The sequence below is a fragment of the Sminthopsis crassicaudata genome, chromosome 2 (assembly GCF_048593235.1).
Source record: "Sminthopsis crassicaudata isolate SCR6 chromosome 2, ASM4859323v1, whole genome shotgun sequence".
NCBI classification, from domain to species: domain Eukaryota; kingdom Metazoa; phylum Chordata; class Mammalia; order Dasyuromorphia; family Dasyuridae; genus Sminthopsis; species Sminthopsis crassicaudata.
Window position 1 is genome coordinate 147,070,773 of NC_133618.1, and position 16,546 is coordinate 147,087,318.

General features: G+C 34.0%; 1 protein-coding gene across 7 annotated transcripts in view; it reads left to right on the forward strand.

Annotated features, from left to right (window-relative positions):
- FBXO16 (F-box protein 16) overlaps positions 1-16,546 on the forward strand; it is a 75,929-nt gene that overhangs the window by 10,547 nt on the left and 48,836 nt on the right. For all 7 annotated transcript variants that reach the window (XR_012486054.1, XM_074287583.1, XM_074287580.1 and 4 more), the window contains one exon: positions 3,753-3,888. Coding sequence is in view for 6 of the 7 variants with exons in the window: in XM_074287583.1 (XP_074143684.1) it covers positions 3,753-3,888 (136 nt within the window). In the remaining variant the exon portion in view is untranslated. The remainder of the gene's footprint in view (positions 1-3,752; positions 3,889-16,546) is intronic.

Below are 16,546 nucleotides of genomic sequence, written 5' to 3' on the forward strand. Positions count from 1 at the left end.
TAGCAACTAGTAACTCTACTTTAAAAATAAAATCAAAAACATGAGATCAGAAAATTTTTTCAATCCATTTTCATATTCATTATTTCCTACATACAAGGAATTAAATAAACATTTTTAAAACTTCAAAATATTGCGTTTAAAATGTTTCTAATTCCTGGATTCATCTCTTAATTCTCCATATGTACACACAGATGGAGAGTGGCTTAATGGAGAGAGAGCTAACCTTGAAGCCAGAAATACCTGGGGTCACTCGAGTCTCACCAATGTGGGGTATAGGCCAAGTCATTTAATCTCTCAGAGCTTTAGGCAACTCTCTAAGATTCAAGTCAGAGATATCAATAGGTATTGGTAGAGTGAGTTTTCTCACTCAAGAGATCCTTATAGCAATGAAATCATAGGCCTGTTATCTATTCCTTTATAATAACAAATAGAAAAATCAGGAATGGGAAAAATTAATTCATATGCTCCTATACATGAAATCAGAATTAACAATATAAAGGCTAGACCTGTTACTGAAGAAATTTCCTCTACCAATGTATATAAGAGTACTTTTCCTATGTTCTCCTCTTGGTTCAAGGCTGTTGCTAATGTTAAAAATGAAGCAGTTCATTCTTTTTCCTTCCACTTAGTCTTATAGTCTTGAAAATAATTGTCAGTTTGGTACTGACTAATTAATTAATTCTTAACATCTAGAAGAATCCTAAGCTTGGAGTCATAAGAACTGAGATTTCTAGCTTGGCTAATTGCTATGTGATCAAGGCAATTCGTGAAACCTTTCTGGGTTTCAATTCCTGGTCTGTGAAATGAGGAGACTGGACCAGATGAAGGGGTAGATCCCTTTCTAGCTCTCCATCTGTGATCCCATGATCTCATGCCTTATGACAGCTCTGTCCTGTAAATAGGGCAAGTATTATCATTCCTGTTTTACATATAAATAAAATATATCAAAGTACAAATGAGTCTAAATCTAATATTCTTTCCAGAATATCAGAACAGCAAGTAGAGGGGTGGTATACCTTTTTTTTTTTTAATCATGGAGTAAGCATGTAATAATTCAGAAAATTTATTGCCATGGGAAAATGCTAAGAGCTAAGCTAAATGTACCATGGAGAGGTAACAGCAGATAAAACAAAACTCTCTTTCTGAGAACCTTCTTTCTCTAGTGTCCTTGACATTTCACCATGACATTAGTCAGCATTCAAACATAGCATTGATCTCTTGCCCTTAGTCACTATGGACCACTATGGACCAAATCTTTCATTTGTGTCTTGGACTTGCTCTTTACTAATTATGTTGATGTGAGGCAGGCCACTTAACTTCCCTGAATCTTTTCTATAAAATATGGCTAGATTAGTCCCGAGACCCCTCACTGTTCCAGAGCTAAGAACCTATGCTTCTGGAAAGCATTGTTCTAGATGGCCACAAAGATTTCTGCCAACTCCAGAATTCTTTGATTTTAAAATTCTAGGCTTTAAGCTTTTTGGAAACCTCACTCTGTGTTTGAGAGCTGGTATTTCATGAAAAAGTATACTGGTCAATATATGATAAGGCTTTTTCAAAGGAAGCAAAAAATTTAAGTATTACTTTTCCTATATTCATGGACAGCTTTATGTTACCTCCCCCATTATAATATGAGCTCCTTGGGAGTAGGGACTATTATACTTTCCTATTTGTATCCCTAGGAAACAGTAAACACTTAATAAATGCATTTTTATTCATTCATTACAGAGCATAGAGACTAGAGAGTCATTCTTTGAGTCCAATCTCTAGGAGGTAGGTGGAGGCTCTTTCCCTGGTCACCTTTATTTGAGCCCAATTGCTAGCACACATAGGCAGAGAAAATCAGGAGATGGGAGGGGAGAGCAGAGAAAATATGTAAGGAGAGGAAAACATCGCCTCATAAGAACTGCCTACCATGCATTGACACAAAGCAAGTCAATTCAGCCGACCACCTCAGGCTCACTATTAGACCTGGTTCCGGCATAGTTAATCTCTCTGCGCCTTACCCCAGCTCCAGTTTCCTGGCAGTGTTTCCCCATACTTATTCCTCTTCTTTTCCTTGGAGATATCTCTTTGGTATGACTTGGCCTTGTCTCAAACTCTTGGCACCCTCCCAACCATGTTGAAGCAGCTATGCTAAAGCCTTGTCAGTTTGCGGTAATCACTGGGGAGCAGTAATTGTCACTACTTTTTATGCCCAGACTGTTGGAAACCACTTAAAAACAAGTTGGGGGGAGGGGAGAGACTTGAGGGTTACAGTAAGTAGAAGAAAGGATGGATATCACATGATAAAGCTGCTGTAAATAATCTGTTTTAAAACATCATTAAACTTTTTTTTTAAAGTTAAAACATTAATTCTATCTCACAATGGGTAAAACTTGAAAGGATATAAATAGATGATTTTCAAAAGAGAAAACAAAAATTATTAATATTAATCTGGGAAAAATGTTTAACCTAACTAATGATCAAAGAGATGCAAACTGACAACTTTAAGATAGTACCTCATATCCATAAAACTGACAAAAATTAAAACAATTTAACTTGATGCTGACAGGATAGGTATTTGAGAAGAACAGGTACAATTGCACATTTTTTAGAATCTTTGTTTTGGAGAATAATCTGGAAAGGACACAATTTTGTTCCTTTTTTTCAGACTCCTTATGATCTCATTTGGGGTTTTCTTGGCAAAGAATGTTTGCCATTTCCTTCTTCAAATCATTTTACAAATGAGAATCTGAGGTAAATAGAGTCAAGTGACTTGCTCAGGGTTACATAGCTAGTAAATATCTTGAAGCCAGATAAGAATTCAGGAAGATGAGAAGATGAGACCAAAAGATAAGGAAAATTAATGTGCAAAGAATCCTTATGAAGACTTAGAAAAAAAGTGATTGAAAAATTGCTCTAGTATTTTATGTTAAAAATAATAAATTGAAATTTAAATAGTTGCTAATCAAATTTGGTTGGTTGTATTGATGTTTAGTTTTAAAAACTTGCTCTATAAAACTTAAGGGAAATTTATATATATATATATGTCTCAAAAGCCTTAGTGTAATTTTTTTAAAAGTGTAAAACCACACAAGACTTTTGAAAAAATCATTTATGTTCATAAACCACACACACACACATATATACACATATATATATGTATATATGCATAAACACACATTTAAAAGGTAGGTTGCAGGGAAATTTCTGAGAAACAACTATAAATTCCAGCATTAGAAACAGGATGTCAGATGACAGAATTTAGAGTTAGAAGGAACCTCTAAAAGCCATTTAATTCAACCTGTGACAGAAAGGAATCACCACTAGAAGATATTTAATCAGTAAACCATCCAACCTCTGTTTGCAGACCTTTAATGAAGGTAAACCACTACAGGGATTCTATTCAACTTTCGAGGTACTTTAATCGTTTCAAAAATTTTCCCAATCTTAACCTAAATTACCTCTTGGCAACTTCCACTCATTACTTCAATATCTGTTCAGTGAACAATATGCTTCAATATATGATCCCATTACTCCTTTTTCAAGGCAGAGTAGTGCCATGTGATCAACTGGATTTTTGTAATATTTCCAAAATTCTCTTTAGTGAAAAGTAAAGCTATCATATACTTGAAGGTGTCTTCCATTTTGATGAGTATGATATGCTCTTGTCTTGTTTAAAACCTGATTTAACTTTTTAAATGCTAAAATATTATATGGATTTCATATTAATAATTCCATATTATAAATATAAGTTTCATTTTTAACAGGTTTAGTTTTTCTTGTGTAAAAGTATTCTCTTATATTGAGATGGCATTTGCACCTCCCAAAAACCTAGATGGGCCCAAAATGCAGACAAAAATGAGTACCTGGACACCTCTAAACCATCAGCTTTTGAATGAAAAGGTAAGTGTGTGTGTGTGTGTGTGTGTGTGTGTGTGTGTGTGTGTGTGTGTGTGTGTGTTTATAATCTACATATATAGTCACCAAAAATTTGAGGTTTTTTTTTAAAGTGCTAAAGCTAATTCTATTAAAGTTTGAATTAAAACACTGTAGTTTGTATAATGGGGATCAGAATAAGCATGAATTTGACTATTCCTTGTTAATCAACTTGTTGGGTTTTAATCACTAATTTTAAATGATCTCTTTCAGCTTTTTAATCTTTGTAGAAGAATATTTTCTTTTTCACATAGGAGTATAAAACTGGGATTGGCAGGAGGTATTACCAGACAAGGGAGCCAGAGCAAAGTATATTTGGCTATAAATGTGGTATTTTAGGCATATTGATAAAAAAAACAAACACACATAAAAGTTCAATATCTGTGTGAATTGCTTTTATAGACATGTATTGTATAATCATGGAAGCATGACGATAAATATAGACATTGAGACCCCTCAGTCAGGCATAGTTAGGTAGATGATATCTAAAAGGTGAAGTGTTGGAGGAATTACCACTAACGTTGTTTTTTCAATTGTGTTCGACTCTTTATGATCCTGTTTTGGAGTTTTCTTGGCAAAAACACTGTAATGGTTTGTCATTTTCTTTTCCAGCTCATTTTACATATGAGGAAACTGAGATAATCAGGATTAAATAACTTACCAAGGGTTACAAAGATAGTAAATATGTGAGGCCAGGTTGAACTCAGGAAAATGAGTCTTCCTGACTCCAGACCCAGCACTCTAGCCCCTACACCATATGACTACCCTGATTAACTCCTGACTAACTAGCTATGTGGTTTTGCGTCTCATTTTTAAAATAAAAGAGTAGGATAAAATGATGTGTAGAGGAAATTTCTCCGAGTACTGAGATATTGTCTTTAATGTTCTCCTTATCATTAAATCTATTTTTTTTTTAAGTTCTCAGAATCACAGAATTTGAGAATTGGTAACAGCCATTTAAATAGCCACTTAATCCCACCTACATGCAAAAGGAGCCACCATTATAATGTACTTGATAATTGGTTTTGGAACCTCTGCTTAAATATCTCCAGGTAGTGTTTAGTGACACATCACCTCTTTGGGTAGCTCTTTCCACTTAGGGTTAGCTCTAATTGTTAGAAATTTGGGGGTGTGTTTTTTCCTAATGTGGAACCTATATTAGTTTAATTGCAATTTTCACTTCTTGTTCTTGGTTCTACCCTCTAAGGCCAAATGGAAGAAGTTATCTCTTTTCTGATATTTGAAGGTATCCCTTCAGATATTTGAGTCTATCCATTATGATCCTTGTAGGTTTTCTCCTTTCTTTCTTTCTTTCCTTTTTTAAATAGCTTTTTATTTATAGAACATATGCATGGGTATTTTTCAACATTGACCCTTGTAAAACCTTCTCTTCCAAATTTTCCCCTCCTTGGTTTTCTCTATTATTAAATACTCCCAGTTCCTTTAACTGATCTTCATATGACATGGACTCTTCACCAACTTCTGGATACTGCTGCTTATCAATGTCTTTCCTAAGTTTCAAGCTTTCCTTACTTTTTTCCTGCCTCCATACCTTTGTCCACAATACGCTAAGATATATCTTTTAACATCCTTTCATTCATTCAAAGCAAAACTTTTTTTTTTTTTGAATAAGTATTTCTTTTCTCCATGATCATTTTCCAGATCCCTCTAATCCAAGATGATCACACTCTCTCTTTGACTCCCTCATAACAATTCTGGAGGTGGAAAAAGTACTATATACATTATCTCATTTTATCCTCACAACAAACTTAGGGGTAAGGTGCTATTATTACTCCCATTTTACACTTGAGGAAACCAAAGGAAACAGAGATGAAAAGACTTGCTCAGGACCACAAAGCGAGTAAGTATCTAAGGATGCTTTTGAACTGTCTTCCTGACTCCAGGCCCAGTACCTAACTATTTCTATATACTTTAAACATATGGAAAAGGCACCAGCCCAGTGATCTCTCTATCGTGTTTGTGGGATACTCCTAAAGATTACAATGTCTTCAGTGGACACCAGAAAGTATGCAGCATGTAAATTTTTATTTTTGGATGAATGCAGGAAAGATTTATTTTACATTCTTATGTACATTTTTAGATTGATTCCATCCTATCATTACCATCCATCTTGTAGCTCCAAACAGGAATTCAGAATTTAATATAGGAAATAAAATGAAATATTACTTAAAGTATTAAAATCTGAAAATTGAGGTCTTTAAGCAGTTCTAGAGCTTCCTCCCCTTTGTGGACTTTCTTGTTTCAGATCATGACTCCCCATACTCACAGGACTCAGATTATAATTTCATGGTTTATTTAACATAAAAAAAGGAAGAGCAACGCAGAGCCACCTCTCTCAACAACCAACTCATAAACTTCTCTTTGAAGCTGTTTGTCCTTCATTCTCAAAGGTGGCTGTGACATCAGGGAGGGAGTGCCATGACATGTGAGTGAATAGGATTTGAATGAGGTAAAACTGTGCAAGCCATTTGGATCCAGCGGGCCTGGAGGCAGAAAGACTTGAATTCAAACTATTTGCTCCAGGAGCTCTACTAGCTCTATGATAGGGAAGTATATGTATGGAAGGAGGTATTCGGAGTGAGCCGAAGTTGGGTGGTAGTCGCCTAATCTCTATTTTCCTCAGCTATAAATGGGAGTAACAATAGCAGCAACTTTCAGGATTGTTATGAGGATCCAATGAAATATTTGTAAAACACTCAGTACAGTGCCTGGAACATAATAGGGGTTTTAATAAATACTTGTTCCAAAAAAATAAATAAATAAAAATAAACAAACAAATAAATAAATAAATAAATACTTGTTCCTTCTTTTCTTTTTTCCTTTCTTCCTCCCTCAAATCTTCAACAGTGATAGGAAATAGTGCCCTAATTCCTCCATCTCCACAACTTAAAAAGGAGGAAGAAAGGGATATGGATATTTGGATTCAGGACTCCTTTTCTAGTTCACAGATCATAAGCAAAGAAAAGGAAAAAAGCATTGGAAGTCAATCTCCCCTTCTCAGCTCAATTATTCCAATTGTGTTTGTAATAGTTCTTAGAACTGTAATCATTTCTTAGGTTTGCCTTTGTGGTTCTCATCTTGCTCTAAGTGCAGATCTTCCCCCTCATTGCTCCATCAGTCTTAGTTCATTGACCAAAAAGTCTTGGGCCATGGCAATGGTGGCCACCATAATCACAGTCCCAGAGGTTCCAATATACATTATGGATATCTGGCAGTCCCAATCAATGGCAGCTTCCTGCAATACTTACTTTTTGATCAGTGAGTCTGAGGAAAAGAGAAAGTTAATCTTAAATACCAAATTTTTGCAAAATCTCCCTATCCTAGAATAACCCATAACCTAGTGAAAAATAATGATTCAAAAATATGACAAGGCATGGATCTGGGTTACTTTCATTTCTTTTCTAAATAAAATAATATTATATTCCATTTTCTGCCCTAATTCACAACATATTGAAAAATGAAATAGAGTACTCAGTGAAAAACTTTTTACGAAATAAATGGATCAGTTGAAAAGTCTATTACTAGCTCCTTGTTAGGCTACAGCTGACCAGCAGGTGTCATTGTGGTGATATCCATGTTACTGCTCAGTCATTTCAGTCACTTCAAACTTTTCATGATCTAACTTGGAGTTTTCTCGGCAAAGGTATTTGAGTGATTTGCTCATTCCTTCCATAGCCCCTTTGACAGATGAGGAACTGAAACAAATAAGGTGAAGTGACTTGCCCAGGATCACACAGTGAGTAATTGTCTGAGGCCAGATTTGAACTCAGGAATATGAGTCTTCCTGATTCCAAGTCCAGTCCTCTTTTCGCTGTGCTATTATATTAATGGAACACAGCAAAAAGTGAGTCCCATATGGTTTTTTAAAACTGTTGCTACTTATAGCCATTATATTATTATTGTTATATTTCTTTATATAGTACTACTAGTGCCATCTTATATTTTTCTAGTAATTAATAATTTCATATATATATATAGTATTATGGTATTTACATATATAATACATTTAACATTTTACAAAATACTTAGGGAGGTAGTATGACACAATTCATTTGGAGTCAGATGGCATATATATGTACCTATATATATATATATGTATACACATATATATGTATAAATACAATTTAAAAATAGCTTTTCTACTTACCATATGTGTGATCTTGGTTAAATCTTTTAAACTCTCTTGACCCTGGTTGCAGTAAAATGAAGGGGTCACTAGATAACCTTTAAGACTCCTTTTAGTTTCTAAATCTATGATCTCATTATTTCAATTAATCTTGTGGGGTAAATAGAATAGACATTATAATCTTTGTTAATTTCTTTTAACAAATGAAACTGAGATGAGAGGATTTCCACTTATTAATGATCATTGTGATTTTGGAATCCTGTTTCCTTAAACTTTGTCCTCCTAGTCTGTGGGGATTGTCACATGGTGCAATATATCACTGTACTATCAACAGACTAAAGTAATTAGCATAGAATTTTGATTTAACAGCAGGCTCAAAGCAAACTGTGATATAAACAGAAAATTTGAGTTCAAAAACAGATTCACTGAAAGTAGCAGCAGCATAGATAGGTAGTAAGTAAAATTATAAAGTGAGTTTTCTTTTGCAGAATGGATTTTTGTGAGATTGTTTTGAATCTAAATTTATAGGGTAATAGATGTAGAAGGAAAACCATTCTAAGTTTCATTTGTAATCATAGAGAGAAAATCAACTAAGGTTCACAGGTATAGGAAACACATAACAGGAATATGGGAAGCAAAAAAGTATAATTCTTCAATAAAATTAAAACTGATATTTTTATATCATTATGATCATACCAATTCAGCAACAGTTCCTCAATCACTTACTGAGTGTCTGTTATTATGGTTGATGTTGGGGGCACAAAGATAAAAAGCAAACCCTTCCTTTCCACTTCAGGGTGTCTTGTTTTGAAGGTCTTTGTAGAACCAAGGAACTTGAATAAAATCAGAATCCATTAAAAATCAATGACAGTTAAATGAATTTTTTGTTATCTACAATAGTAGATGTTCTTGTTATTGGAGACCAACTACATTAATTGCCAGTTAAATACAATAGATTATGCCTAACTCTAAAATTATATTAGAAATAGTTTCATCAGGAAAAAAAAACCTTCAAGATCTATTTGGGATTATTGTCATTTTATAAGTTTCTGTTTCTGAGGCTAAATATCCCCCTCAGGCTATTTTTTCTCTCCTTTTAGGTATAATTACTGCAATATAAGTAGGTGTTTCCAGGTGCCTTTGAAGTTCAAAATTAACACTAATTCATAACAAACCTTTCTAAAGCATTTTTTGGGTAACTTCTTAAAATTCTGTAGTATTGTGTTTAGAGTTGTTGGAATTATAGTAATTAACTTTTGTATAGCATTTTGAAGTGTACACAGCACTTTAACATATTTGAGCTTTACAACACAAGTGAAGTTGGTAGTTGGTACCATGTCTCCATCTTACAAAATGAATAGGATCTCTAAAGTTCAAGTGACTTACTCACAATCACATTGATTGTGTCAGAAGTGAGAATCAATCCTACATCTTTCTAATTCCAACTCTTAATTTATGTTAGGAAGAACATTACACTGTGAATCAGGAAATGTGAGTTCCTATTTCTAACTTCCAGTAATTTTTGAGGAAATCACTTAACTTTTCTAGGTCTCAATTTCCTAATTAATCAATTAATAAATATTTATTAAATACTTACTGATGAGGTTGAGATAGCAATTCCTAGTTCAAAATACAAGGCACAAGATAACATGTCAAGAATTTACAATGGTGTTCTCTTTGTTAAAAAGTGCTTTTATTTATAGGAATAATGTGTTCACAGAAGCTAGTAGGTCAGATTTTGAAGAGCTTTGAATGCCAAAGAGAAAAGTTTATAATTGATCCTAGAGATGATAGGGAACCACTAACATTTATTAAGTGGAAGATCAAATATAGTCAAATCTAGGATTCAAGAAAATCACTTTGGCAGCCTTGTAGAGGATGGATTAGAGTGGATCAGAAGAGGGAAATCAATTAGGAAGCAATTTCATTGGTTCAAGTGAGGAGTGATGAGGGCCTGAGTCAACATGGATAGCATAGTATTTGTGATCAGAGAGAGAGAGGAATAAACATACTCAGGAGATGTTGTGGAGATAGAAACTACTCTTCATAAAAAATTATCAATAACAAAACAGCATAGTATCTTATTTTGCATCATATGTGTTTATCTCCTCTGAATGTAACTTCCTTGAGAACAGAGACTATTTCTTTTTATTTGAATATATGAAATGATAGGTTAAACTAAATGATTTCTTAAGGTTCCTTTCAGTCCTGTGATTACATGGCTTCTGAAGCTTTTTTCCCCCCAACAAATCAACAAACAGAATAGATAGCTCAGAAAATCCTCAATAAGACTTTATTATAAAATCTCATGTTACTTTCAAACATCTTACAACCTATTTGAATAAATTGATTAGCAGACATGAAAAATCACAACCAAGTACTCAATAGTGTGCCACAGACTCTGAATGCTGTAAGAGTTCAGAGAAGAGAGATCATTACAACTTTTTAGACAAGCAATGACATGGTCAGACCTCTCTCTGCCTTAGGAAAAATCCCCTTAGCAGTTGTGGAAGGATTGGAAAGAAGGCTAAAGAACAGATTTAGGAAAGGTAAGTAAGGTATGGGAGAGATGGAATGATAGGAGGATGTGATCAGATAAAAGAATTTCAGAGTTTTGTTCAAAGAAGTAGAATTATTATGCATGATAATAGGATCAAGGCATAATCATGCCTCGGTATAGCTGAGATGAAGTAAAATAGCAGGTGTTAGGAGGTTAAAGAATAAGGTAGATTGGTGTTTGAAGGAACATTAAGATGTATGTTGAAGTCCCATAGTAAAAAGGCAAGAGTTGGGATTAAAAAAACCTAGAATAGAAGAGAGCTCCAAACTCATTGAGAATAGAGGAAAAATGTCCTTTGGGTCAGTAGATAACAGCTACAAAAATCTGGATCAGTTGAAAAACATGATGGAATAAACCTCAAAGGAAAAGTTGAGTGATAGTTGACAGACCAGGGAGAATCTGTCTGGAAGTGCAATATTCTGACTTTTCCTCTTATCTTAGATAGCTCAGAAAGAAAGGAAAACTCTCAGGTTAATTTGAGGTCAATTACCATATTGTAGAGGTAGCCACAAAGTAGTGGTTAGAGAACTTCAGGAATATTTGGTCCAGTCTCTGACATATGGTAGCTATGCAAATCAGTTAACCTCTCAGAGCTCCAGGCAACTTTCTCCGACTACTAATTGTGGAGCAGGTGCCAGTCTACATTGGCAAAGGCAGTTTTTAATATTCCCTATTCCAATGAAATTGCAGGATTGGTTTTTAAAAAGGGAAAAAAAAGAAAAACAACATATGGTAGAGACAGAGAGATAAAAATGTTGACATATGTTCATTGTACTCTCTCAACACACACAAATATATTAGCATATTCTCTCTCATATTTACTTTCATTAATAAGTATTATATGTATGTGTGTGTGCTTCCAACAGATGCTTAAATAAACATCTACTCATAAATACACACATGTACATATATCCAATTCTCAAATGTTTTAATTGAGCTTATCAATGAACTTATCATTGATGTAAATATTGTTTCTCAGGATGTAGCTCACAAATATATTTATGTTTATATATGAAACAAATATACTCATATCTGTAATTATACACACACAAATACACACACACACACACACACACTCTTACTTATGGACTATAAAGGCACCTAGGTAGTTAAGTAGATAAAAACACTGCACTTAAAATTAGGAAGAACTGAGTTTTGATCCAGATTTAGGTAATAAGTAGCTATGTGAATCTGGGCAAGTCATTTAATCTTTTTATGCCTTAATTTCCTAATTTATAAAATGAGGATAATAATAGTATTTTCTTCCTAGAGTTTCTGTGCACATAAAATAATATTTATTTTTCTATCTAAACTTTCACTCTTTTTCATTTTAATGCATTGTTTAATCCATTCACATTTAAAGTTACAAGAATTATGTTTATATTTTCCTCCATATTTTTGTGTTTTGCAAGTTATGATTTTTTTCCCTTCTCTGCTTAAACACAATACCATGATCTTTTGTGCTACTTTACCTTAATCTTTTACAAAATAACCTTGTTTCCACTGGCCCTTCCCCTCACCTTTCATCCTCTTCTCTTGCTTATTTTCCTTTTGAGATTTTGCTTATTAGTTCCTTTTTTTCTCCTGTTTAATCTGGTTATATATCCCTCCTTTCCCCTCTCAATTAGTCAAGTAGGTTCCACTTTCTCCTTCTTTCCAAATAGTCTTTACCTATTAATTTTTTGAAATTTCATTTTTTCACCTCTTTCCAAAATTTTTTCTCACTCTCATTACCTATCTTTTCTTTCTCTATCTTCTCTAGACCCTCATTTAATTCATGACTCCTTTAATTATCTGACAACTTTCTTTTCTCTGTGTTCCTCATGTAATTAAAGCTTTCAAGGTAGCCATTCTAGCCTCTATTACCTTGTCATTGTCATGTGGAGCTTGCTTCATGTGTATTCCCCTTTTCCATTCCAACATTCTCAGCATAATCCAATTATTGCAGGTGTCGGAGAATACACTGACCTATCTTGGGTCCTTCCCCTTACTCACCCTGTTTTCTAGCCTACCATCTATATCCTCCCCACCTTTTTCCCTTTTTCTTTCTTTCTTTTCTTTCTTTTTTTTGCTCAAAATCTCCTCCCTAGTCACATATTTTCCTATTCCCCAGATGCCAATTGCCCCTAGGAATTTCAGTACCCCCTTCCCAAACTAGGCTAAATAGACTTTTCTTTTTTTTTTTTCATTAAAGCTTTTTATTTTAAGAATATATGCATAGATAATTTTCAACATTCACCCTTGCAAAACCTTGTGTTCCAAATTCCCCCCCCCCCATAGATGGCAAATAATCCAATGTATGTTAAACATGCGCAATTCTTCTATACATATTTCTACAATTATCATGCTACATAAGAAAAAAATCAGATTAAAAAGGAAAAAAAGAGAAAGAAAACAAAATGTAAGCAAACAACAACACATGTGGGTTCCTTTCCCTCATTTATGATGTCTTTGGATATAAAGCCAGTAGTAACACTGCTGTTATCAAAGGGTATGCACAGTTTGATAATCCTTTGGGCATAGTCCCAAATTGCTCTCCAGAATGGTTGGATTCATTCACAATTCCACCCGCAATGTATCAGTGTCCCAGTTTTCCCACATTTCTTCCAACATTCATCATTATCTTTTCCTGTCATCTTAGCCAATTTGTGATATGTGCAGTGGTATCTCAGAGTTGTCTTAATTTGCATTTCTCTGATCAATAATGATTTAGAGCAGGTCTTTAAGATTTTGTTTTTTAATTGAATTGTTAAATTTAACCACTATGTGTCTTGGAATTTGCAGCCTTGGTTTTTCTGGGGATGATCTATGACTTCTTTTGATTGGTATTCCATTTTCCATATTTAGAAGTTTGAGTAATTCTCTTCATCATAGCATTAAAGTTTTTTGTTGTTTTTGTTTGTTTGTTTTTTGTCCTTTTTTGTTCTTCTGGGAAATCTATGATCCTTATATTTTTGCTGACTTTAGGTTGACTTTCACTCCTGTAGATTTGCCGTGGCAGATCCAGTTTTCCTACTCTGTTCCTTATTATTACTTTAAAGACAAATGAGTTTTGCTCTCATAATTCTCATCTCTCTTTTAAACCATTCAGGAACAGTGTTTTGTTCCATGTTCTCCTGTAATTTCCTCAAGTGTTGGATCGCTTTCCTTTGTTTTGCACTATTTATTCATAGATGTTTGAACTCATTTACTAGATCTAAAGATCATATTTCCTTTTGTTATTAATGTATTCACTGTTAATTTAACTGCTGTACTCAAGGCCTGAGTTTTCTTTTTCATGAAATGTTTGAGCATATAGATCTCCCACCCCCTTTTCCCCTAGTTTTCCTCTAATCACTTTCTGATCCTGTCCTTCTGATAATGGCTTTCTTGAGGTCTGGATCTTAAAGTGTTTCAACCTGGGCAATTCACAGTTCACCAGTCTAGATTTCTTCCCCAAGTGACTTTTGGGTACTCAGAATTGGTTCCAACTAGATTTTATATTCTTTTCCTTAGGCTTAGTGGAATGATATATTATCCCTCCCCTGTCCCTCTTCCACCCTGCCATAAATACTATCCTCTTCTGTTAACTTGTCGTACCTTCTCTGTTTTTCTGGCCAAAGAGTTGTCCACCTTCCCCCGACACTAGCAGTTCAGAGCTTTGGAGTGCTAATGCCACAGGGTTGAGGCCCTGGCAAGTTTTTGCTTTTGAGGGGTTTCAACCTTCTGGCTGGCTGACAAGATTCTGGTAAACTTCTATAATCTAAAGCCAGGTTCTCAATAGCACTAGAAAGAGGGAGGAGGGAACTATGGTGCTGGAATGGGTTTTATTGTAAGCTTGTATGTCAGTCTTTGTATCTGCTGGGGCAGTGTTGCTGACCTTAGCATGGGAGGGAGGAAAGGTTTATAAATAAGCTCAGGGTTAATGAGAAGCAATTCATGGTTTTGGGTTTTTTATTTTAATCTTTTAGATTCTGGGTATCCAAAATCATGGAAAACCTGAATTTAATTTATTAATTTTTTTGAGAGGTTTAACATGCCATAAGAAAATATCTAGTCTTGTTCTGATCATATGACTCAGAAATTTCAAAATTAGATATTTTCATAATAATTTGCAAACTTGAAGTTCTATACAAATTTTTAAAAACATAGTAATCAATATAATAATCACATTTAAATAGCGCTTTATGGTTTAAAAAGCACATTGCTCATAACAAGGTAAGTAGTAAAAATATTATACTCACTAGCATGGCAAAATAGCACAAAAAGGGGACAAAATCCAATGCCAGCCAACTTACAGGGAAATGGGTACTCATATCATTAGTAATACTGAGGACTGTACATGTAGTTTGGAAAGTAATATGACCTTCTACAATAAGAATCAGATAATTAATAATACCTTTGACTGGTTGTATAGAAAGAAAAGAAAAAAAGGAGCCTATGCATATAGAAATATTTATAACTTTTTTTGTCCTAGTAAAAATCTTAAAAATCTATATGTCATAATATTGGGAAATAGATGAGTAACTTATGATGTGTCAATATAATTGAATATTATAGTGTCATAACAATAACTACAAGGCATGTAAGTAATTTGTAAAGACCTATATGTAGTAATATGAAACAAGAATAATAGAAACAACTACATATACTGATTGCAGCTATATAAAGAGCTGAAAGCAGGGGAAGGGAATGGCAGAATTTACAGGTGGGTGGCCTTGGAAATGGACTGACAGAGTAAGTATATCTTTTGTTTATTGATTAATTTAATTTAACGTTCTTAAATGCTGGGAGTTTATATGTAGATTTTATATGAGGTTTATGTGCTAGACCTTATAGATATACTCTATTGTCTTCATTGATGGTTACTAAGGGTTATAATAAAGATGTTTTTAAAAAGTGTAAAGAAAGAGGAAAAAATAAAATAACCAACAAAACAGTCATGAGCTGCTATGGATTCCTTTCCCCATATCCACTTACTAGAATTGGCATTGAGGGGTGAAAATTAATCAAAATGTAAGCATCCAGAGAAGGTTTTGTGGAAAGCAATAACAACAACAACAAGCTGGTATTTATATAAGCTTATACAATGTTTTACAAAAATTACTTTGCTTTATCCTCACAACAACAATCCTGGGAGATGGGTGTTATTTTTATCCCATTTTACCAATAAAGAAACTGAGGTAGATAGAGGCTTTGCCCAGTCATAGAGTTGGCAAGTATATGAGACAGTATTTGAACTTAGATTTTCCTGCTTCCAGGTCCCATACTGCATGCATTGTACCACTTTCCCACCTGGATAAAAGCAAAAGACTTGATATTTAAAAGTTGGGTGATGTTCCTTGAATAATCAATAATTGTCTATATTGGATCTTTTGATAACCTTTAAAATAAAAACCAATGGAAAAATATGAAAGGCATGACCTTCATACATTTTCTTCATCATTTTTTAAAATAATGGTTACAGATATTATTTCAATTTTTATTATTTCTTCTTTTGTTGGTTTTTTGCCTTCTTTTAAGTTTCTCAATTATTCTCCCTTCACTATTTCATATAAGATCATTTTTAAAATTTAAAGCTGGAAGAAATTATAAAGGCCAATTATAATTTTTATCCTTTTCTTCAAAAATGTAAGACTACTACTACTGATGGTTGTGGTGGTGGTGGTGGTGGTGGTGGTGGTGGTGATGATGATGATGATGATGATGATGATGATAGGATATTAGATTTGGACATCAACCTGTACCTTAAGAGATCATCTAGGCTCATCTCTCTTCCTCCCTCCTAGGAATAATACAGTCCCCTGACAGGAAGTTATCAATCATCTAAGTCCTACTTGAAAAACTGTTCTTTGATAGCAACTGCTATCTCCAGAATACGTAAGGGTAAAATCTGTATTCATATATATATATATATGGGTAGTGATCCAGCCTGGCTT